The 25,944-nt window shown below is 34.6% G+C and overlaps 1 protein-coding gene across 3 annotated transcripts in view; it reads left to right on the plus strand.

Annotated features, from left to right (window-relative positions):
• Window positions 1-25,944, plus strand: part of Nipbl (NIPBL cohesin loading factor) — a 185,678-nt gene that overhangs the window by 88,586 nt on the left and 71,148 nt on the right. For all 3 annotated transcript variants that reach the window (XM_017800336.2, XM_029567775.1, XM_029567776.1), the window contains exons 7-10: window positions 4,591-4,751; window positions 5,849-5,945; window positions 9,115-9,741; window positions 18,423-20,033. In XM_017800336.2, the coding sequence (XP_017655825.2) occupies window positions 4,591-4,751; window positions 5,849-5,945; window positions 9,115-9,741; window positions 18,423-20,033 (2,496 nt within the window). The remainder of the gene's footprint in view (window positions 1-4,590; window positions 4,752-5,848; window positions 5,946-9,114; window positions 9,742-18,422; window positions 20,034-25,944) is intronic.

Consider the following 25,944-nt stretch of genomic DNA (forward strand, 5'->3'; position numbering starts at 1 on the left):
CTGAACTATATTCCAAGTCCTTTTTTTTTTCCCCCCATAACTTTATTTTGAGTACCTAAACTGCAGTAAACTTGCTCTGTTGCCCACATAAGCATTGAACTTGCCGTTTTCATGCCTCAGTTTTCTGAGTAACTAGATTACAGGCCTATGCAAACAGACTGGCTCTAATTATTATATGTGGCTTTTTTTAATACAGTCTATACTGGTTTTGTAAAAGACCTCATATTTTAGACTTTATTGTTTTCTCATAGTAGGGGTTAAATCTCCTGTATTTTCTATGAACTGGAACTAAGCTTTAAATATTTTATTAATTTACAATTATAAATTTTTGGCAAGAATGTTCCATAAGTGATAACACACTTTGTCATGTATTACATCAGAAAGTACACAAGGTCAGGTAGTCTAATTCTTGTAATGTTTGGTGGCAACCATCCAATGTTTTCATTGATCAAGTACAGTATATAGTTTTTCCTTGTAATTGCTAATCTGTAGGTTGATACTTTGAGATTATACAAGTATCCTATTTTTTTAATCTTTATAAAGATCATAGTATTCAGTGATTCTGTTTTATAATATTTTTATACTGATCACTAGGACATTTGTGATTTTTAAATTTTCATTCAAAAGGTGACATTTTGAATTGTATAAGATTCTGGCTTATTTAGTAAATAATCTTGGTGGTCATCTACTGATTTGGAAATTATACTTGTATTCCTGGATCACTTAGAGCAAACATTCTGTTAGATAAGATGTACATTTATAAAATTACACAAAGAAAAACAAAGACAAATTTTAGTAGTTTGGAAAAAAAACCTCATTTCTGAGTAGTCTGAAAGCCTAGATTCCAGAAATGAGAAAGATAGGTTAACTGTAAATTTTCTTATGAAAATATAAATATTTAATTATGTAAGTATGTAAATAAGTACATATAAAGAAAAAGACTTGCAGCACAAATTATATATACACTATATTAATTTTTTATATACCAAGGTCTTAAAAGAACAAGATAAAAAATAAACTAAAGAAGGAAACAGGCAGTTTATTTAAGAACTGCCAATTGGACACAGAAAAGTTTAATAGGTATTTGAAATTTTTGTCAACTTGATTTAGTAATTAAACATACAATAAAAATTAATATAAATTTTTTTATCAAATTGGTAAATATTTCACATTCTTGATAAAGATATAAATTGATACAGAGCAGTTTAAAAATCATGCACCTCACTCTAGTTCAAAACATACTTTCTTTTAAAATGGTTGGAGAATAAAACAGCAGTTTTGTAAAGTTTGCCAGCTTCTAATGAAGTCACTCAAATCTTTAAACATGTTATCAAAAAGAAAAACATCAACACTTTCTCAGCTACTTATAAGATTAAATGATAACTGAACTCCCAAATCAGATAAGGTAAAGAAGAGTATAAGGAAAGAAAATTATAGACCCATTTACTATATAATATATGAGCATGGAAACAAAATCTCTAGATAAATATTAGAAAATTAAATCAGCAGTGTTACCAACTTGCATAACAAAATTAAAATGTGTGAATTGATTAATAGTAGATAATTATTACAGTTCAAAGTGATGGAGTCAGGGAGATCTTGTGAACCCCTTAATAGGTGCCAAAGGAGTATTCAAAGTAATTTAACTTCCATTCATTAGTTTTAAAACTTTACAGAATGAGAGTTGAATAGTATATCTTTTCCTGATAAAGGTTATCCATCTAGTGATAAAAATCTAGAACTATTTCTTTGAAATCATGTGCAGGACATGAGTCCCTATAATGACCACTCTAACTTGGTGAGCGATGGGTATCCTAGCCAGCACAGAAAAAGAAGCATATTAGAGTATTATCTACCTATATGTCATAATATCTCTGTTTGAATAAACACACACACCTAACTATTGGTAAGGAAGAAACAAAATGTCATTTTCAGGTAATAGAATTATCATAGAGAGGAAAATTCAAAAGAAGATACAGAAAATATAGAGTTAATAAGAGCATTCTATATAATTGTTGGATATATTAATAGAAATAAAATTAACATTTTATATTCCAGTAAGAAATTACAAGTATAAAATTTAACTGTCATTAGCACTCAAAAAAAAAAAAAAAACAAACTACAGGATGCTTAATAATTAATGAAAGATGTATATGACCCTTGTCAACAAAATTATAAAACAAAAAAGATCAAGGAAAACCCTAAAAGTGAAATCATGTGGTCGTCATGATTAAGAAGATTCAGTAAGGTCAATATTACTTTTCTAAAATCTGTAAACTAAGCTAGGCGTGGCACACGCCTTTAATCCCAGCACTCAGGAGGCAGAGGCAGGGTTATCTCTGTGAGTTCAAGGCCAGCCTGGTCTACATAGTGAGTTCCAGGACAGCTGGGGCTGCAGGGAGACCCTGTTTCAAAAAAACCAAAAAAAAAAAAAAAAACTATAAACTAAATATGCATTACCAGAAATCTGAAGCAGGTATGATTGTGAAACTTGAACAAATTCTAAAAATTCACATGTGTGAATAAAGGTCCTAGAATAGATAGGATTGTTTGGTTGAGGGGGGGTTGTTTGTTTATTTTTTTGTCTTTTTGAGACATGGTCTCCCAGTAGTACCAGCTGACCTGGAACTCACTATGTAGACCATGCTGGCCTTGAACTCACAGAGATCTGCCTGCCTCTGCCTCCCGAGTGCTGGGATTAAAAGCATGTGCCACCATGCCCAGTTTAGATGGGATAATTTTAAAGAGGAATGCGGCATAGTAGTTCAGTCCAACAGGAATCAAAATTTGTTGTAAAAATAGTACAGACATGGAAAAGTAACAACAGGGTAAATTATAGCCTGATCAAGAATCTAGGAACATATCCATAAGCAAATGAAAACTTCATATATGTAATATTATATCTTAACAGGGGCGGGGGGGTATTTGTTCAAGTAATTGTACTAAGACAGTTTCTATGTGAGCAAGGGGAGTAAAATTGGATCATTAACCTATACTATACTTAAATATACTTTAAAATAAATTTTATTTTTGTAAAACATTTCTAAGAAAATATGGAAAACTATTCTTAGGACTCTGTACAATGGAGGGAATCTGAGAGGCTGTACACATGAAAAATTGCTTGCTTTACTAGTATTTAAGGAAATGTAAATTAAAGTATCAATATTTTCTACCCTCAGAGTGACAGAAATTGTTGATAAGCATATAGTGGGAATTCTCATATATTACTGATGGATATTAAGATACCTAAGTAATTTGTAAAGCTTTTTGTTAATATTTAGAAAGGCCTAAAAATGCCAGGCATGGTGGAACACGTCTTTAATCCCAGCACTTGGGAGGCAGAGGCAGGTGGATCTCTATGAGTTCAAGGCCAGCCTGGTCTACAAAGTGAATTCCAGACCAGCTGGGGCTACAGGGAGACCCTGTCTCAAAAAGACCAAAAACAAGAAAAGGGAAAAGGCTTAAAAATGTGCATAACTAGTAATGTTATTTGTTGGTATTAGTCTTTAGAGTTCATACACATTTATAAAAAGACATGTATATGTCATGAACAATGACAACCAATATTTTAAATAATTTAAACATTCTAATCTAAGAATGAATAAATATGTTGTATACATTATACAGCAGAATATATATAATTATTTATTTAAAACAAATTAATTTTAAACTGCATATATATATATTGAATTAAAAAGCAAGTTATATGCCCAGAAGGCATAAAGTCCTAGCATTACATAAAATTAGGAGTGGTGGCAGAGGTCTATAATCCCAGCACTTGGGAAATGGAGCAAGAAGGTCAAAAGTTCAAGGTAATCCTCAGGTACATAGCAACTTGGAGGTAATCCTGGACTGTATCAAACACCGTCTCAAAGAAGAAAAACACGGGGCTGGAGAGATGGCTCAGCAGTTAAGAGTACTTGCTGCTCTTGCAGACAACCCAAGTTCGGTTCTCAGCGTACATGGCAGCTCATAACTGTCTGTAACTCAAATTCCAGGGGATCCAACACCCTTTTCTGGGCTCTGTAGGCATTGCACTCACATGGTACACATATATTAATGCAGACAAAGCATTCATATACTTAAAGAATAAATCTTTTTAAAAGGATTTTAAAAGCAAATTATAGAAAGCTTTATAAATATAGCATTTAGAAAATTATCTGCAAAACAGTGCTGCATATTATTTGACAATATATTTATTTACAATGAAAGTACAAAGATATGATAAGTAAAACAAAATCTAAAGTCATAATACTCCCTACTGTGGAATAGAGGAGAGAGAGAGATGAGAGTAAGAGGGAAACACTGCTATCTAGAGATTTCTGCCCATATCTATAATATTGTACTTCTTTTTAAAAAATAGATCTGAATGCCATCTATCACAGAGTTAAGATTTGTACTCAGTGTTTTTGGGGATTGTTGAGAGCTTTAAGTAGCTCAGGCTGGCTTCAGCCTTGCTGTGTAGTCAAGGATAACTACATGAATGCTGATTACATTCTTTATAAGTTCTGTATGCTTAAAATATTTCTTAAATTCTTTTATAAGAATTTGACCAGTTTATTTTTATAATTTTAAAAATTCTTATTCCAGCATCCGTATCAAGTCCCATCGTTGCTGGTGGCTTGAGAAACATCCACGATAACAAAGTTTCTGGTCCATTATCTGGAAATTCAGCTAACCATCATGCTGATAATCCTAGACATGGCTCAAGCGACGACTACCTACATATGGTGCACAGGCTAAGTAGTGATGTATGTAATGTATTATCATGGAGGTAACAGTTCTATTTGTCTCATAACCTGGCATTTTTGTGCCACAATTCAAAGAAGATCTTCTATACATTGAGGATTATACTAGATTCTAAAAATCTAGGAACACTTTGACTCCTGTTCCCACAGAGCTTAGGCTGTAGAACAGAATTAAATCTTAGTTTTAAGTTAATAGTGCTCACACCAAAATATTCTCTTGTGTGATGAACTTTCATTTGTTAGTATTTAGCTTTTTTCCCCTTCTAAGATTTGTTCAAAGTGGCACCTCATGTGTGCTCCCTCTCCCCCAATATTTAATGTCATCTTGACGTTATTAAAATATTTTGCATTGTGGAAATTTTTCTTGTATGAACTTTTGCTGTATTTATGTAAACTGCATATATCTGAAGATAACGGAGGGGCTAGAGAGGTAGCTCAGTGTATAAGAGCACTTACTTCATTTGCAGAGGACCTACCTAGTTCACAACTATCTATATAACTCCAGTCCCAGGAGACATGATGCTTTCTTCTGGTCTCCTTGGGCTTTGCATGCAAGTGGTGCACATACATACCTGAAGACAAAACAGTCATACACATAAAGTAAAAATAAGTAACACCGGGTATGGTGGCACATACCTGTAGTCCCAGTACTTGGGAGGCAGAGGCAGGCGGATCTCTGTGAGTTCAAGGCCAGCCTGGTCTACATAGTGAGTTCCAGGACAGCTGGGGCTACAGGAAGACCCTGCTTCAAAAAGACATAAAAAATAAAATAAAAATAACAGATGACAATGAATTCTGCTTTTAAGACATTTACAACCTCATAGAGTGCTGGCCACAACATTTGTAGAATAGCAAACCAAAATGGAGCATACTCCTGATACAGTTTTCTTTATTCGTTGCCATGCTTAGGCTGTTGATTCTTTTGGATGTAATTTCAATTCTTCTAGGATATACCATCAAGAAAACAGGAAAGTGTTGAAGAATTATGCTATTGTATTTCAGTTTACCTGTCAATAATTTGTCTCTTATTAGTTCTCTTTAAGATTTCTAAAATACATCTCCTATCATTCAAGATATAAATTTTATGTTTTTCCCTTTAGGATGCTGATTCTTCAACAATGAGAAATGCTGCATCTTTCCCCTTGAGGTCTCCACAACCAGTGTGCTCCCCTGCTGGAAGCGATGGAACTCCTAAAGGTATTATTATTATAATTTCTTTCATTTTCAAGGTCTAGATCATGTATCTAGGTATTTAAATCTGTTCCTGTTCATTAAGTCATTCATTCTGTGTTCTTTAAAGCCCAGTAAACAATTTATAGTATATTAGGTATATACAGCATCATTCTTATTGATAAATCCAATAGTCTTTCAAAATCATAACCTTCTTAACCTCTCTTAAAATGTTTGAAATCTTTTATCAAGCCTGTCTGTTCATACTGCCACACACACCCCAAAATAGACCTTATTTCATATTGAGCTTGCCTATTTTCCTCTTACTATTTTCATTGACATTTTTTATTTTTAATATTTTATTACTTTTATGTGTATGAGTGTATTGCCTGCATGTATGTAAGTGCACCTATGTTGTACATTGCCCATAGAGATCAGAAGAGGGTGTCAGATCTGCTGGAACTGGAGTTACCACCATGTGGGTGTTGGGATTTGAACCCAGGTCCTCTGCAAGAGCACTCAGTGCTCTTAACCACTGAGCTATCTCTCCAGCCCCTCATTGACATTTTTTAAAAGCTCTTCTCTACACTCCTTTCTCAAGATTTCTATCCTTAGAAATCATTGTCTCATTGTATATTTTTTCCTAGGCAGAACACACTACGCAATCCGCAGAATGGAAGAAAAAAATCTTTACTATATACCATATGTATCAGACAGGGGGTAATATCCAGAATACACAAAGAACTGCAAAAATGAAATACCAAGAAAATAAAACTACCATTCAAAAACTGGACAAACAAATTAAATAGACAGTTTTTCAGAAAAAGAAATACAAAGCAACTATTTTTAAAAAGTATTCAACATTCCTAATTATCAGGGAAATGTAAATTTAAACTTCTTTGAGATACTGTCTTAATCCAGTCAGAATGGCTGTTGTCAAGAAATTCGACAACAAATGTTGAAGTGCATGTAGAGAAAGAGAAATCCTGATTTGCTTCTGATAGGAGTACAAATTAGTACAGCCATTATGGGTATCATTTAGAGGTTCCTCAAAAAATTAAAAATATGGTTGTCAGTATGACCCAGTTGAGTCATTCCTGGGCATGTATCCAGAAAACTCCATATCTTACATAGAGGTATTTGTGTCCTCATGTTTATTGCTATTATTTTCACTACAGCAGGAAAATGGAACCAACCTAGTTTTCCATCAAGAGATGGATAATGAAAATCTGGGAGATAGATATATATATATATATATATATAGTTTTCTAATAAAACTTTTTAAAATCAGCTTCTAAAAGAGAAAACAACTTCGAAAATAATTGTATTTATATAATAGAGTATTATAAAATATTTGTGTGTATAAATAATGGAATATCATTCTGCTCTAAAGAAAAATGAAATTTAAAAAGCTGTAGTAAAATGGATGGACTTCATGTATAATATTAAGTGACATGATCCAGTGTCAGAAGCTAAGAAACCACACTTCCCTCATAAGCAGTTCTTTTCTTTTTCTTATGTGTATGAGTGTTTTGCCTGCATGTCTGTAAGTACACCCATGTCATGCAATGTCTGCAGAAGCCAGAAGCAGGCATCAGATCCCCAGGAACTGTAGTTATGGGTGATTGTGTGCTGGGAACCAAACCTGGGTCCTCTGGAAGAGCAGCCAGTGCTCTTAACTGCTGAGCCATCTCTCCATCTCCCCCTCATATGTAGTTCTTAGCCTGTAATGTATGCATGTACATATGTAAACAAACTCATGTGTGGATATACTATATTTAGAATCAAGAACGTGAAAGGGTAATTTGAAGGGTTAGGGACAAGAAGCATGGTTTTTGTCTTCATGGTGGATGTGTGTGTGTTCAACTTTCTATGTATTGAAATAGCAGGAATCATTTCTGTATTCCATGAGTCCATTAAGTGTTGTCCCTTTGGGCAGTCATTGTGAGAGCTGGTCTTCCTTTTTGGTTCTTTTGACCAATAGCACACTGGAAGTTGGATATGACTGAATACTGATTTGCTGAAAATACCATTGTTGTTCTTGGTAACTTTTTTATTTTGCTACTAATTTTCTAATAAAACTTTAAAAAACCAGCTTCTAAAAGAGAAAACAACTTGGAAAATGATTGTATTTATAGGTTAGCCATCACCGTTAAATATCACTCAAGTTTTGTCAAGATAAGAAATTATTTTTGTCTGCCAGGAAGGGAGAACAAAGGAATAGATGGTTAATATAAATAACTAGCCCACTTTTCTTCTGATACTTGGAGGGTGGCTGATGGATAGATAGATAAATGAATGAAAACTTCAAATAGAAATAATAAAAAGTATTATAAATATGTATCAGATATCTAAACTTAAAAGATTATTTTCCAACTACTTTTAAAGGGTGAGTGCATTGTCAGCTATTTTAATTGGATTTTTAGATAAATTGTTGAAATCTGAAGTTAGTTCTAAAGTATATTTTTGCCACATAAACTTGAAATAGGAAAACATAGTACCACTTTAACATTCACACAATTCAGATGTAGAGAAATCTGATTCTAAGCTTTTCATGCTTGCTAGCTGTTTAACTTTAGAGAAATTTCTTATTTTTTAATACTTATTACTTTTATGTATATGAGTTTATTGCTTAGCATATATATATAAGTTTAAGTACACCCATGTCATACATTGCCCATAGAGATCAGAAGAGGGCATTGGATCCTCTGGAACTGGAGTTATGGACGGTTGTTAGCCACCAGATGGGTGTTAGGAACCGAACCTGGATCCTCTGCCAGAGGAGCCAGTGCTTTTAACCACTGAGCCATCTCTGTAGCCCTGAGAAAAATTTCTTGACTTCTACAAACTTCGTGTTCCTTTTGAGAAAAATTATGATGATAATGGTCCAGAATGTTTTAAAATTAAGTTAATTAACTAGACATGGTGGTACATACCTGTAATTGCAGTGTATGAGAGGTGATGACAAAAGAATCGTGTGTTCAAGGCCAGCCTGGGCAACATGAGGCCTTGGCTCAAAAATTAAGTGGATTTGTATGTAAAGTATCCTATACAGTTCTAATTCACAGTAGCTTTGGTTAGATAATTTCTTAATATCTGTTCTAATTTTTCTATGTTACTATTAAATATTTTATCACATTAAAAGAAACTGTTTCAATGGCCTCAGTTGTTTATTTCTGTTGAATTATTTTTCTAGGATCAAGACCACCTTTAATTCTGCAATCTCAGTCTCTACCTTGTTCATCACCTCGAGATGTTCCACCAGACATCTTGCTAGATTCTCCAGAGAGAAAACAAAAAAAGCAAAAGAAAATGAAATTAGGCAAGGATGAAAAAGACCAGAATGAGAAAGCTGCAATGTATGATATAATTAGTTCTCCATCCAAGGACTCTACTAAACTTACGTTAAGACTTTCTCGTGTAAGATCATCAGATATGGACCAGCAAGAGGATATGCTTTCTGGTATGGAAAATAGCAATGTTTCAGAAAATGATATTCCTTTTAATGTGCAGTATCCAGGACAGACTTCAAAAACACCCATTACTCCACAGGATATAAACCGCCCACTAAATGCTGCTCAGTGTTTGTCGCAGCAAGAACAAACAGCATTCCTTCCAGCAAATCAAGTGCCTGTTTTACAACAGAACACTTCAGTTGCTACAAAACAACCCCAGACTTCTGTGGTGCAAAATCAGCAACAGGTATCACAACAGGGACCTATATATGATGAAGTAGAATTGGATGCATTGGCTGAAATTGAGCGAATAGAGAGAGAATCAGCTATTGAAAGGGAGCGCTTTTCAAAAGAAGTTCAAGATAAAGGTAATATAATCTCGTTTTTGAAACTCATCTGGGCAGTTCTGTGATAATTATTGTCTTTTTTGATGTGCAATTGTTTTTACTAATAGTTACACCTCAGAAATTCTTAATGTCTTTTTTTTATTTGAAGCAACTATCTCAGATTTGGAATTCTGTTCACATATTAACAATTTTGTTCTATGCAATTTTACCTAAAATAAGCATTACCATTTCAATATTACATGTGTTTTCTTTAAGTTATGCTGATAAAATTGTACATCTTTTTTTTCTTCCCAAATAAGGTCACTACCATAGAATTATGTAAAGCAAGTACAAACCAAGTATGATGGTTCACACATATAATCCCAGCACTTGGGAGCAGAGGCCAGAAGATTGCTATGAATCAGAAATTAGACTGTACTATATAGAGTAAGCTCCATGCCAGACTGTCTCAAAATATATGTATTGGGGGGGGCGGGGGTGAGCAGGTGCATCCAAGGAGAGCTTATGTGTATATGCTTACTAGGCAGTTACGTAGTGCACTTGGTTTAGAATTCTTCCTGTTTGAAAATACGTTTTTTGCATTTTTTAATAAGTAATTTTGGACAGTTTTAAGCCAGTTCTGAATAGCAAACCCTCAGAATCATGGACGTTTTGATGGTGATTACAATTAAGTGCTCTCTTTTATCTTACTAGTGTATACTAGGGACAGAGTTTGAAGGCATGCTTACTTATAAGCTTATAGGCTTACTTCATCCTTTATAACCAAATAAAAGTAAGTAGCAAGTTCTTAATTGTTGTGGTAAACAGGTACAAAAATCTCTTCAATATTTTAAACAAGACAGACGAATCAATGATTGAAATTGCTAATATAATTTCTTTACAAATGTTTGTACATGTTTGACTATCCAAGTCTAAAGCATGTTTATAATTTACTTTTGTGACTCAAAATATTTTAGTTTGAGGCACAATTCTTATATTCCTCAGTATTTATAGAATACAATTTATTGGCATTAAGTAGAGCTTACTTTATTTACCGTATTCATTATGTGATAAGATCATCAATAATAACTGTGTTCCTGATCTAAGAAACATGCTGATGGTTCAACTTATATCTTTTTATCATGACTCTTTGACATTATTAAAGGAATAGGCTATTTTTAGAAATTATTATGCTATACTATATAGCGTAAGCTCCATGCCAGACTTTTTTTTTTAACACTGCAGTGTTTACTTTACATTGCAAAGTAAACCATAAATAGGTATAAGAAAGATTATAAAAATATTTTACTGGCTAAAGAACTGGAGGGGATTTCTTTGTATATTTTTTATTGAATTTTTGTATATTTCATACAAAACATCTTAATCATCTTTATTTTATTTTATTTTATTTTATTTTATTTTTCCGGAGTTGAGAACCGAACCCAGGGCCTTGCGCTTGCTAGGCAAGCACTCTACCACTGAGCTAAATCCCCAACCCCATCTTAATCATCTTTATACCTCCTCTTCCATCCTTACCATTCCATAGCCACCCCCCGCCACTGGATTTCATGCATTCTGTCATTTATATTGAGGCCTATCGAGTCAAGTTAGTATGCCTAGACATCCTTCAATGCAAGTTTATCCAATGGGATCTAGTCAGCCTATCTAGAGTCTCTCTCTTAAAGAAGACCAGATCTTTCTCACCCAGCAATAATCAGCTGCCAGTAGTTCTTTGGCTGAAATAGGGGCCTGCTGCCCATTTACCCAGTTATATGCTAGGTTTTTATTGGTTGAGTTTGACTGTGTTTTGTGCATGTTGACACCATTGCTGTAGATTCATAGGCACAAGATCCCAGGAGCTTCTATTTCTATATGGTCATGCACTTCCTCCCCTGACTCTTAGAATCCGCCCCCCATCCACCATGGTCCTTGAGCCCTGGGTGGGTGGAGTTTAATGTAGGAGTCCTGTCCAAGGGCCCACACTCTGCAGACTCTTATTCAGTATGCTTTGGCCATTTGTGACCTTTTGTGTTCATTGCCATCTGTTGCATGAGGGAGCTTTGTTGATGAGAGTTGAGAGATGCATTAGAATTCTCTCTCCCTTTTGTTCTACAAGCCTTAGGTATAAAGGTTCCATCATAGATGTGTCACTTAGGGTTGAGCTTTTCACAGACACTGATTCTCTGTGACCAGTTGTGGAACTCTGTAATAGTCACCTAGTCACCATCTGTTGCAAAAGAAACTTTTGGAAGTTTTGGGCTTTTTTTCTTTTTTTTATGATTTCACTTTTTTTTTGGGGGGGGGTGGTCTTTTTAAGACAGGGTCTCCCTGCCTCGAACTTGCTGTGTAAATTTGGCTCATCTTATCTCACAATGATCAACCTGCCTCTGCCTCCAGAGTGCTGGGATTAAAGTCAAGCCCCACCAGACTGGCTCTTCCTCTGACTTCTAATAAAAGTGTATTTATGCCAAATGAAGAGAACACTATTATTCAGCCTCTCTTTATAATATTAATTGATGCAAAATTTCTGAGTACTATGGTAATTTTGCAAGAAATACTCAAAATTGTGATTGGTTAACCAGAAATAGTAGTTATTTAGAGAACTGGATTTCTGTGTGACAGTCTGTGTTATGGCAAATTCTGTTCTGGAAAAAAAGGAACATATTTAAATGGTTTTTGTTTTGTTTTGTGTTTGTTTATTTTTGTTTTATGTGTATGAGTGTTAAGCCTGCATGTATGTAAGTTAGAGGTTAGAAGAGGGCGTCGGATCCCCTGGAACTGGAGTTATGGATGGATGTTAGCTGTCATGTAGGTGCTGGAATTCGAACCAGGGTCTTCTGCAAGAGCAGCCGGTACTCTTAGCCCCTGAGCCGTCTCTCCAGCCCCTATTTAAATGGTTCTTAGTAATTGTTGATAATAGCAAAAACAAAACTTTTTAACTTTTCTGTATTTTCATTATATCACATTTGTTTAAACCAGAGATTGTATTTTCAAAGTAGAATGAGGGGAAAGAGAGGTGGTTTAGCAATTAAGAGCACTTACTGCTCTTGCAGAGGACAGGAGTTTGGTTCCCAACACCTATATTGGGCAACTCACAACCAGCTGTAACTCCAGCTCTAGGGGATTCAACACCCTCTTCTGGCCTCTGCTGGCATCCAAACATACATGTACATAGTCACACACATGTAAACAAAAAGAATATAAATATTTTTAAGTGCAGTGCAAGTAAAGTTATATATTTTTTTACTTTAATTACCTAAATAGTTTTCTCTCTAATCTGTGATTTTGTGGCCATAACAGATGTACTGAAAAGATCCAAGAACAGAGCTAGCATAGTTTTAGAGAAGATTCACAGAATTTTCTGTTACTGTAAGGTTTAAAGAAGGTTTTACTAACTTCATATTAGAGTTGTCGTTTCTAAGTTGTTTTCCTGTTGGCCAATTTTTATTATGTCTTAGTAAGTTTTATTAAAATTTCAGAAGGTTAAAGGTGTATATATGTATGGTGTTCTAAGGTCATACGTGAGGTTACAAGTTAAAGTGAAATTTTTCTGAAGTAGCAGTTTCATGAGTCATCCCTCGAAAGATGAAATACTTGGAAATTAATTCATCATTTCTTACAGTTACTTTTTTTGAGTTTTAAGACTAAATTCCAAAGTTGACTATATTCTAAAATTCAGAATATATGCTGATATATACTTATATACTGAGATTTGATTTTATTTTGTTTTATATTTTAAAGATAGGAGCTCAGTTTATAGCCCTGGGAGGCCTGTAATCTGCTATGTATACCAGGCTAGCCTCAAGCTCACCTTTGCCTCCAGAGTGCTAAGATTAAAGGCATGTGCCACCATGCCTGGCAGCACTGAAAACTTTTTCACAACTGTTGTATTACTGATAATAAGGAGCAAACCAACTACTTGAATAGTCTGTGTAGTTTTGTTGAGAGCTCTATTCTAGAGTCTGAGTTTGTTTGCCATTATATTTATTTGATATATGAGAACGATTTTTGTCAAAAAACAGAAATCAAAAGCCTGTATCTGCCCAGTTGTGTTGTTGTCTACATAGCAAGTTCTACTAGGTAGTGAGGGCTACATAGTGAAACTTTGTCTCAGAAATACAAAACAGAACAACAACAAAAACCCTGTTTTTTATAAGTAAGATTAGAAAGTTCAGCAAACATAGTCTTGAATACAACTAGATTGTGGTAAAACCCAATATTACCCTGATTCCACACACAGGAAACATTTTCCTAGTTGCTGGGTATTTATGTCGCTTTGACCTCTTCATCTTTAGACACACACACTAATAAGGATAATTGGGTTACCCAGTGTTACAATATTCCCAAAATACTTTCTCTCTCAGTCTGTTTTGCTCATACTTCTAACATCTGTAATTGTATAAATGAATTTTAAAAGACTGTCTTTGCTTTGGGGATGACATAATGCAGAAATTTCTCTCTCCATGTGCTATTGACTGCTTTCTTTTAGGCAGAGGGAATTTCTTTGTTTATCTTTACCTATTTCATTTTGTCCATTTTCCATGTTAGCAAGTATAAGGAATGGCCTAGTTTCACTAATGCTGACGTACTCTTAGACTGTAGCCCTTATAATAAGAATTTAATTACAGTTTGAGTATCTTTGATCCAAAAACTCTGAAATGCTCTGAAATATAAAACTCCTTGAGCGTCACATTTCAAAGCATTGTAAATTTAATATTTTTAGGTTAGGGATGTTCAGCTGGTAACATCCAGCAAATATTCCAAAATCTGAAAAACTCTAAAATCAGATATATTTAAGTCCCAAGCAATTCAGATAAGTGATAGTCAACCTGTATTAACTACTGTTATTTGAAATAGAGATACTAGGATTTGGGACAGGGTGAGCCACCAGCTTGTGCTCTGGTTTAGGTCTCAGATATTTTCATTTGTCCTAATGGACTACTGTATATTTTATTACTGTGAATTCTCCTTTTAAGTGTTTTTAGTTTTTGCTTAAATTCTATTTAAGTGATACATCTTTTTTTTTCTTATAAGCATAAGAAACACTGAAATTTCTAGATGGCTGGATCTTATTTTCAGAGTATTCATAGCTAGATGACAAATGACTTCAAAATTATCCTTTTGTATACATTTTCTTCAGGAGTATGGTGAATTCTGATAGCTAATGTTAAGGTTCCTGATCCTGAAGAGGCCTTAAAGGTACTCAGTGTCCCAAATACTAAAATTATTCTTCACAGAGATGGCTTTCTATCATTAGGTAAAGGTTCTGATATAGTGAAAATATAGCAAAAGTGGGTAGACACAAGTGGCCCATACACATTCAGAAGTACTTTGCAGGAATAAGTTCTTAAAGGAATAAAGAAGACTACATAAATCAGAGAATACTTGTTCTTTCTATATCCAAAAATCCCAGCAATAATTATAACATTTTTGTTCATTTTACAACAGTAGTTGACAAATTAAGGGCCTGACTTGGTTCCTGATACCTATAATCCCAGCACTCAGGAGGCTGAGAAAGGAAGGCCAAAAATTTGGAGCTAGCCTGGGCGACATAACCAGCTCTTCACCAGCATTAGCTATATAGCAAAACTTTGTCTTAAGAGATAGAGAAATTTAACTTTGTATTCAGCAATATTTTATGTATAATGGAAAAAGTAAGACTTTTCCTGCATTTCTTAATGTATAAATCCTTTTTTTTTGAATAGTCAGAGAAGCCAGGTGTGGTTGTGCATGCTTTTAATTCCAGCACTCCTGAGGCACAGACAGGTGGATCCTGATGAGAGTGAGGCCAGCCTGAGCTATATAGCCAGTTCCAGGCCATCTGTGGCTATAGGGAAACCCTGTCTCAAAAATATTAAAAATAAATAAATAATCATAGGATCTGTAGTTTAAGATAGTTAATTAAAGATGAAAATTTCTTTGAAATTAATTTATTTGCCAATTTTTTCTTCTTTTCGGTTTTGTTGTTGATTTTTTTTTTTTTTTTTTTTTTTTTTTTTTTTTTAAAAAAAAAAAAAAAAATCCACCTGCCTCTGCCTCCCAAGTGCTGGGATTAAAGGCATGCGCCACCACACCTGGCCCAACTTTTCATTTTAATTACAAAAGGTAAATTAGAATGAGGCTAATGCTCTATAAATTCTTTTAAGTATTTTGTAATCTTTTAAAGGTCTACTTGCAGTGCTGGAGAGACAGCTCAACAAGTTAAGAACACTGAATGTTCTTGCAGAAAACCCGGGTTCGGATCCTAATCACCCACATGGCAGCTAACAACTGTCTGTAACTCCAGTTCAGGGGATCCGACTCCCTCTTCTGACCTCTGCAGTCATTTCATGACACGGGTGCACTTACACACATGCAGGCAATACACACATACACATAAAAAAAATAAAAATAATAAAGAAAATATTTTTAAAGTCTTCTTGCTAAGCTATTCGAATGTTTATTTCTAAAAAATCATATTATTCATATTAATGAAAATGAGCCATATATTTAAGAAAACTCTTCAGCTATCTGAAACTGATAACAACATTGTAATTTTGAAGTATGTTACTACTTTAATGACTCTCATAGGTCTATTTCCTTGAAATATATAGAAATCTTAAATTATATGAATAAGCGTAAAGTTGATAAGGCTTTCTGTGTGTGATCTAGTAATTGTTTTATGTGCCCTATGACAAGATTAAAAATTTTGTGTGGGGACTTAAGAACACTGGCTGTTCTTGCAGAGGGCCTGGGTTTGGTTCCCAGCACCCACATGGTGGCCAACAGCTATCTGCTAACTCCAGTTCCAGGGGATCCAATGCCCTCTTCTGGACTCTGGGGGCATTGCACCATGGGCACACTTACATATATGTAGGCAAAACACTCATGTACATAAAATAATAAATAAATAAAAGTTTAATTTTGTGTGGCAGTGTTAAAAGGATTATATAAACATTTTTAGTATTCTTAGAGTATTTTTCCTTAGGTATTAATGCAAAAAGCTTCATGTAAACTCTTAGCAGGTTATTTGTAACTTGGGAAAGCAATGTAATGATAATAATAACATTCTTTATTATTATCAGTTGCTTTCAAAGTGGAGTATGTGTGATGATAGGTTTGACCTTCTGGGTAACTGAAACAGCAGATTGTACATTTAGAGGTGGAGTTCTGGGATCAAACTCATGGCTTTGTGCATGGTAATTAAACATTCTACCACTGAGATGTATCTTCAGTTTGATCAAATTTTTTAATTGAATGAGCTGCTGTCTTTGAGACTAAAACAATGGAATTTGGTGTATAAAAGAAGTATTACCACTAATTTTTTTCCACAACTTTTGTCCCCTATAATAAAAGGATGCTTTTCACTTGTCAATTTGAACTTTCAATCTTATACTATTTTTCTTAAATTATATGTCACATTAATAGATATAAAAGAATCTAGAGCTAGGCATGGTGGTGCACATCTTTAGTCCCAGTACTTGGGAGGCAGAGGCAGGTGGATCGCTTTGAGTTCGAGTCCAGCTGAGGCTACAAAAAAAAAAAAAGAATCTAGAGGTTCTCTTGTTAATGTTCTGAAACCGATTCTTAAAACATAGTTGGACAGTTCAGCAAGTAAATAAAGTAGCCAAAACTACAAGGTGTACTATAAATGTAACTATTTTTGAGAACTAGAGATTCCGTTTATAAGCAATAAACCAGGAATCTTCTGAGTTAGAAGTTAGAATCAAGCATAGAAATACACAGCTTTTAAAAATCCCTCTATATTTTATTGCAGTGGTTAATTTGTGTTGTTATGAGTATGTCATTACATTTTAGAATACTGTAATTCTTACTATGGTCAGTAATATAAACTATTAGAATTTCATGTTGAAAAGCCTTTTTTGTCAGTGGAAGTTGCTTTAAGCAGAATTGATCTATGTAAAATATGGTGGCACGTGCTTATAATCTCCTATGCAGGAGACTGGCAGGAGAAGAGCCAGAGTCCAAGGCCAGTCTGGGCTACATTGTGAGTTTTAGGCCAGCCTAAGGTATATATTAAGAGCTTAACTCAAACAATACACACAAAAATACAGGATTTTTTTTTTAATTGTTACATGCTTCTGAATTAATACCCATGATACAGCTTCCTTACTCTAATTTTTACTTCTAACATAGCTTTTAAATTCCACCTGCACTGTTAACATCTTAAAAGTTTTTAATTCTGCATCAAAGCAAATTAGTAGTTTTCTTTGTTGCTCTCATTTACCGTTTTTTCAGTGACATAACTTAGATTTTCTTTTTAGTTTCATTCTTTTCTATGTATATTTTTATATGTAGTGAAAGACTGTGTTTCTAGTTTGTTATGTTGGCAGATTTGGGGCTCCTAATTATCAGTTAAAATTATCTTAAGTGAGAATATATGATTTATAACATCTTATAAAACAACTTGATTTTTCTTTATATGTAAACAAATTGATGTTTGTGTTATAAGTTCTTTTCATTTTGTATTCTTATACTTATATACTAAAATGCTATTGAATTCTTTTTTACAATAATCATTAATATATGTCAAAGATTAGTGTGCATAAAGATCTCCTCCAACTTTGATTTTGAGAGTATTATGCCATTTATGCTATTTTATATCTGCATATTTACACTTACAGTCAGTACATTTTCAAAAGTTATTTTTAAAAAGATATTCTGCATGGTTTTTATAAGACTATGTCTGTTACTGATAGTGAATATTTATCTTTAAATTTCAGATAAGCCTTTGAAAAAAAGAAAGCAAGATTCTTACCCACAGGAGGCTGGGGGTGCTACAGGAGGTAATAGACCAGCTTCTCAGGAGACGGGTTCTACGGGAAATGGGTCAAGGCCAGCATTAATGGTTAGCATTGATCTTCATCAGGCAGGAAGAGTGGACTCTCAGGCTTCTGTAACTCAGGATTCAGACTCCATAAAAAAGCCTGAAGAAATCAAGCAGTGTAATGATGCACCCATTTCTATTCTTCAAGAAGATATTGGAAATCTTAAATCTGTACCAGAAAACCATCCTGAGACACCTAAAAAAAAATCTGATCCTGAACTTTCAAAGAGTGAAATGAAACAGAATGAAAGTAGGTTGTCAGAATCCAAACCAAATGAAAACCAACTGGTAGAGACAAAATCAAGTGAAAGTAAATTAGAAAATAAAACTGAGACCCAAACAGAAGAACTTAAACAGAATGAAAACAAAACTACAGAATGCAAACAAAGTGAGAGCACCATAGCTGAGCCTAAACAGAATGAAAATAGACTATCTGACACAAAACCAAATGACAGCAAACAAAACAATACCAGGTCAGAGACAACAAAATCAAGACCTGAAACCCCAAAGCAGAAGGGCGAAATGCGGCCTGAAACTCCAAAACAAAAGAGTGATGGCCGTCCTGAAACCCCAAAACAGAAGGGTGAAGGACGACCTGAAACTCCAAAACAGAAAGGTGAGGGTCGGCCTGAAACTCCAAAGCAAAAAAATGAAGGCCGACCTGAAACTCCAAAACATAGGCATGAAAGTAGAAGGGATTCTGGAAAGCCATCAACAGAGAAAAAGCCTGACGTGTCTAAACATAAACAGGATATTAAGTCTGATTCACCGCGATTAAAATCAGAAAGAGCAGAAGCCTTAAAGCAGAGACCTGATGGGCGATCTGATTCACTAAGACGTGACCATGATAGTAAACAAAAATCGGATGACAGGAATGAATCTGAACGACATCGAGGGGATCAGTCGAGAGTTCGAAGACCAGAAACGCTGAGATCTTCTAGTAGAAACGAACATAGCATTAAATCTGATGGTTCCAAAACTGAAAAACTAGAAAGAAAACACAGGCATGAATCAGGGGACTCGAGGGACAGAACATCTGGGGAACAAAAATCAAGACCTGACAGTCCTCGTGTAAGACAAGGAGATTCTAACAAATCAAGACCTGATAAACCTGGTTTTAAATCACCAAATAGTAAAGATGACCGAAGGACAGAGGGTAACAGAAGTAAAGTAGACAGTAATAAAGTGCACCCTGACAATAAGGCTGAATTTCCAAGTTATTTGTTGGGGGGCAGGTCTGGTGCATTGAAAAATTTTGTCATTCCAAAAATCAAGAGGGATAAAGATGGCAATATTACTCAGGAAACAAAGAAAATGGACAAAGGAGAGCAGAAAGACAAAGTAGAAAAAATGGGATTAGTTGAAGATCTAAATAAAGGAGCTAAGCCCGTAGTTGTCCTGCAGAAACTCTCTTTGGATGATGTCCAGAAACTAATTAAAGACAGAGAAGATAAATCAAGAAGTTCCCTTAAATCTATCAAGAATAAGCCATCAAAGTCAAATAAAGGTAAGAATACTTAATACTGTCATTGTATTAAGTTTTAAGCTTACTAAGTGTAAACAATGGAAATTGTGAAAATGAAAAGGCTGCTACATGAAAATAGAACATTTATAAAAACTCAACAGTAAATTTTTTCAGGAGTATAGATAAAAAGTTTTTAGTGAACCTTTTTCTCCAACCCCTACTTGAACTAGTCAGGGTAGTCATGAATTAAAAATTTCTGTTTGACTATAGAGAGAGAAATTCTTTAGCTATTTCAGGTATTTCTGAAAGTTGCTCGTTAATCAAGTGAAGGATGCATTGGAATAGATATTTTACTATAAAAAGATACCTTCACTGTACAGATATACTCTTTTACAATGAGGTACCTAATTTCTAGCATCTCCATAAAGTTATATAGTATACAAGTACAATCTTTATAATTTTTTAAGTATCTTACACGATTTCCTTACAGACTTGTCTATGATTTAATTATTGATGAATAGTTTGAATTTGTAATTTATAAATATATAAAAGGTTTTTTTTCTGGTGAGACAGTTGGTAAAATAGGTTCTATAATATAAAAATACAAAAAAGTAAGTAGTGTATTTACTTCTTAAATGGATTTAAATTATAAGTTAGTGGAAGTGGGGTTGGTGTTATTTTTGCATGATAGCTGAATTAAATTCTCTACTTACTTGAATAAGATAAAATGCTAAGAATATAATGGCAGTTGACGAAGAAAATAGAATCTTGTGTCCTTTGTAAAACTGTGCTTAAAATTTAGTTTTTTAATTATACCATGTGGTAAGACCTACTTAACCTGTGTTTAATATAATTATGTCATAAGGCAGTAGAGCCAAAAGTTTGATTTAAGTTTTCATTCCATGAGTTTCACCTAAGAAGTTGGATATATATATATATATAAAATAACCAAATACTTGAAAACTAGAACTACACTGTCCAGTTCCAAAAGTCTTTTTTTTTTGCTATTTAAATTGAAATCAATATAAATTAACTATTAAAATCCATTTTTTCAGTAATCACATGTGGTTGAGTATTGTATTGTCCATCATGGATAGAGAAAATTTGTATCATCAAAAAAAGTGAACTGTGTAGTATTGCAGTATAGTAAAAAGATAAAGAAGATATACTTACTACTATTTTTGTAGCATACTAGTGCAGCTTGTTTACCAAAAAGCTCTGTGGAAACAATGTTATTACAAAAAAAAATTTCTCTTTATTCAAAGAAGTGACATGCTTTACTTGGTTTGTATCAAATATTTACTTCTCATTGTTAATTTGTTTTATTTCTTGAAAATGTAGTTCCTTCTGAGTCACTAATACTCGTTCTCTTCTAGGGGGACTTTTAGTTTTCAAGTTATGGCAGTCAGACCTGCAAAATTTAAAAGTAGTGCTTACTTGAATGTATCTTTTTACAGTTACTTCTTAATGCAATACAAAGAGGTTTAGAATATGGACACTAATACTGAAATTATTTCTTTTAAATGAAGATTTTCTTTAAAATTTTTTCAGCAAAAGTTTGGGAGCAGCTTGTATAGTCTCTCTGTAAGACCATATTCTGGCCGGACGTGGTGGCATATACTTTTAGTCCCAGCACTAAGGAGGCAGAGGCAGGCAGAGCTCTGTGCATTTGAGGCCATCCTGGTCTGCATATCAAGTTCCAGGCCAGCTGGGGCTACAGGGAGACGCTGTCTCAAAAAGACCAAAAAAAAAAAAAAAAGAAAAAAGAAAGGAAAAAAAAGACTATATACCTTCAGAAGAGGAAGTTGAAAGATGGAAAGTGGTACTGTCTTGTTTTCTTTATCTTGACTATATTTCTCTCGCTTCCCTCTGTCAGCTTACTTAGCCTTGCTTTCTAAGCTCCATTCTAACAAAGTATTTTACAGCTGCCTAAAGAGCATTGAGAGGAGGGGGCTTTGGCTGGAGAGATGGCTCAGCAGTTAAGAGCACTGGATGCTCTTTCATTGGTTCTCAGCACCCACACAGCAACTAACTCTCCTTAGTTCCAGGGGATCCAACACCCTCTTCTGGCCTCCTCAGTAATTGAATGATATGGTTGACTTACAATACACGTAGGCAAAACACTCATACACATAAAATAAAAATAAACATTTTTTTAAAAAAGAAAGAAATGGATGTGGCAGCACAAGCCTGTAATCCCAGCATTCAGCACCTGGAAAGCAGAGGCATGAAGGTATAGTACAGTTTAGTCTGTGGAGAGAGTCTCAAGCCAGCCCAAGTGACATAGTGAGACCTTGTTGGTGCCAGCAGGAGGAGGGGTGGGAAAGATGTAACTACAAATTATTAATGACTACATTGTTTTGCATGCTTTTTTTCACATCTTTTAATACTAATACATGTTTTTAAGTATTTTATAGTATTTTATTTATTATTTTATGTGTACGAGTGTATTGCTTGCATGTATGTGAGCGCACCCTTGTTGTGCAATGCTGCAGAGGTCAGAAGAGGGCGTCGGATTCCCCTGGAACTAAAGTTAAGGGCAGTTCATAGCTGCCATGTGGGTGCTGGGAATCGAACCCGGGTCCTCTGCAAGAGCAGTCAGTGCTCTTAACCGCTGAGCCATCTCTCCAGCCCCTTAAGTTATTTTTAATATATATGTTTCATATGGTCATATTAGCTAAGTAGACTAGATGCCTGCCTATTAGAGGGCAGTGTATGGCTGGATAAGGATGTTTGTGTATATATACATGCATAGTAGTATAGCTACAGTTACAATATGCAGAGGTTTTGATAAAAATGTCATTTCAGTCCACAGATTGATTTCCAAACGCTATGTTAGATGGTTTTGGTTTTTTGTCTCAGGATCCTTATCTATTACTTTGTTTTTAATGACATTCTAATCTTGGAGACGTTTTAAATCTCTGTTACTAAGCCAGCAGCCACAGAGTTACATGATTATGAATTTTCCTATTACTTGTAGTTGAAGTACAGTTATGGATTGTGTTGTTTTTGTAGTATTGGTTATTTGGTTTTATTTGCAGAGAAGTTTGTATTTTCTAAGTGAAAGAATTAGTGTGACTATTGCCGAGATACTTTTGCAGTTGATATCTACAAAATTTTTTTTTGCTTGTTATATTTATTGATGTTTTATCTTTTAGAAAGATAGGAACATACTGGAGTATAAAAAAATATTTAAAGTGAAGAAATATTTTTAGAAATTTATCTTGTTTTAACCATGAGGTTTTTTGTTTTTAATTGCTGTTCCATGGCTTTAAATGTTTGTTACATGATTTGGGGAGGCTTGGATTTTGTTTTGTTTTGTTTATTTTTGGCTTTTTGAGATAAGGTCTCCCTCTAGCCAGGCTGGCCTGGAACTGGCTGTGTATCCTAGGCTGGTCTCAATCTCACAGAGATCCTACCTGCTTCTGTCTCCCAAGTGCTGGGATTAAAAGTATGTGCCACCATGCCTGACTTGTTACAAGATTTTTAAGGCATAGAAATAGTGTCTTTAAGGACTGGAGAGATGGCTCAGTGGTTAAAAGCACTGGCTGCTTTTGCAGAGGATCCATGTTTGGTTCTCAGTACCCACATAGCTAACAACCATCCCTGATTCCAGTTCCAGGGGATCCAATGCCCTCTTCTGACCTCCATGGGCATTGCACAACACAGGTGGTCTTGCATATATGCATGCAATGCACTCATATACATAAAATAAAAATAATAAAATATTTTTTTTAAAAAGAAATATCTTTTTACCCAACAAAATTTAAAATTTTAAAACACCGGTATTTTTAGTTAAGTACTATACAATTTAATGGAAAAAAATATTTGTGAATATTTAGTAATTAATCCGTATTTTAAATTTTAAGGTAAATGTTATATCTAATGAAAAATATGACTAGATTACACATGTTTAATGATTGGTATTCAGTTTTTTCTAGACTAAAGGCAAGTGACTTTGTAAGAACTAGGAACTCATGCAGGCATGGTAGTGCACGCCTTTAATCCCAGCACTCAGGAGGCAGAGGTAGGTGGATCTCTGTGAGTTCAAGGTCAGCCTGGTCTACAATAGTGAGTTCCAGGACAGCTGGGGCTACAGGGAGACCCTGTCTCAAAAAGACCAAAAAAAAAAGATTGATGATGACCATTTCTAACCCTCCATCAAATTTCTGTATTTATACACACACACACACACACATTACTATAGTGTCAGATTTGTGACCCCAAAAGCCCTTTGTAACCTGGTCAACCTACTAAGAGTCCCACACTTAAACTAGACTGAATCGCCCCCTCCCAGCAATAGATCCTCAGGTATGGTTGGGGATTGTTAATCTACTTCCCCACATCTATGCTGGGATTTTGTCTGGTTTGAGCTTTTGTGGGACTTGTCCCTGATGTCAGCATTGCTGTGAGTTCATGTGTGTCACTGACCAGCTGTCTAGAAAACGATTTCCTTGTGGTCATACACCTCCTCTGACTCATATCTTTCTGTCCCTTCTCCCCAATGATCCCTGAGCCTTGGGAGGCAGACGTTTGATATAGGTAAAGAACAAAAATTCTTATGTTTTTCTTTCTTGAAAGAGCCATAAAATTCTACCCTTAAATATTTGATTAATGTTCATATAGTTAATATTCTTCGGGATAATTTTTAACTCTTTGAACATGTTTTAAGCTAATATTTTTTTTTTTTTGGTCTTTTTGAGACAGGGTCTCCCTGTAGCCCCGGCTGGCCTGGAACTCACTTTGTAGACCAGGCTGGCCTTGAAATTAAGCCAATACATTTTGAATGTTTAGGAAAGGTATACATTTATGACTCCTAACTTAGATTACTGACTTATTTTTGTCTTTTGTATGAGCATCTTGAATATAAAGTGATGCTGTTACATTTGATTTGATTAGTGTGGTAATATGTACACTAGTATATAGTTTATTACATTATACATACTAAAAGCATATTAATTTCAAATTCTAGTTTCCTAATCTTTGTATTAACTTTTCTGCCCCACCAGCTACCTAATATTTGTTAAGATAAAGAGAAAGTGACTCATTCATGTCTGTTTAATTTCTCTGAGCCTTATTGGATCTAAAGTGGTCAACAGCAGACTCAGTGTCATTCACATTCCCTTTTGATACTTTCTTTTATTTCCTATGATATAGAGGGAAAACTTTAAAATTTTTAATCTCTTATATTTTAATCTGTGTATAAAGTACCAAAAATACTTGAGTGTTAGGTTTTATCAGAATATTACATATAATGTGTCTACAAAAATTTAAGTAATAAAATGAGATCCTTTAAGTGTGGCATGATCATCATTTAACATACCTCATATGTTCTTAGCAATTTAATATCAGCAGTATCAAGTATTAACATAGACACTCTAAAGTGTCTCAAAATTCCTTGACTTTATAGCAAAGGGAACTATTTCCTTCTTCCCTCTACTTTCTTCCAACTCTGTATTCTCCATTACTTGGGTCAGTACATTCAAGGACATTCAGTACATGCAAAAACATCCTATACCATTTGTGTGAGCATCTGGGTTTTTTTTTTAATGTGTGTGTGTGGTATAATATGCATGTTCATGCGTATGGGCACACACGTGTACATAGGATGGAGACTAGAGGTTAATGCCAAGTATCTTCCTTGGTGGATCTCCAGTTTATTTACTCAGGCATGATCTCTCACTGAATTGAGGCTTGTCAATTGGGCTAGTCTAGCTAGCCAGCTTGCCTCAGAAATCCCCTGTCTGCCACCTAAGCACTAGTATTACAGATGAACTGCCACAAGCACCTGGCTTTATTCCATGGGTGCTAGGAATCTTAATTCTGGTCCTCATACTTATTTAGCAAGAGCTTTATTCATTGAGCTGCCTCCTTAGTCATGTGATCATCCTTTTAAAACTAAGTTATTGGTCAATGGTCTAGAATATAGTAGTTCTAACAGCCAACAACAGTT

The sequence above is a fragment of the Nannospalax galili genome, unplaced genomic scaffold, assembly GCF_000622305.1.
Source record: "Nannospalax galili isolate Female #2095 unplaced genomic scaffold, S.galili_v1.0 scaffold139, whole genome shotgun sequence".
In the NCBI taxonomy this organism is placed as follows: domain Eukaryota; kingdom Metazoa; phylum Chordata; class Mammalia; order Rodentia; family Spalacidae; genus Nannospalax; species Nannospalax galili.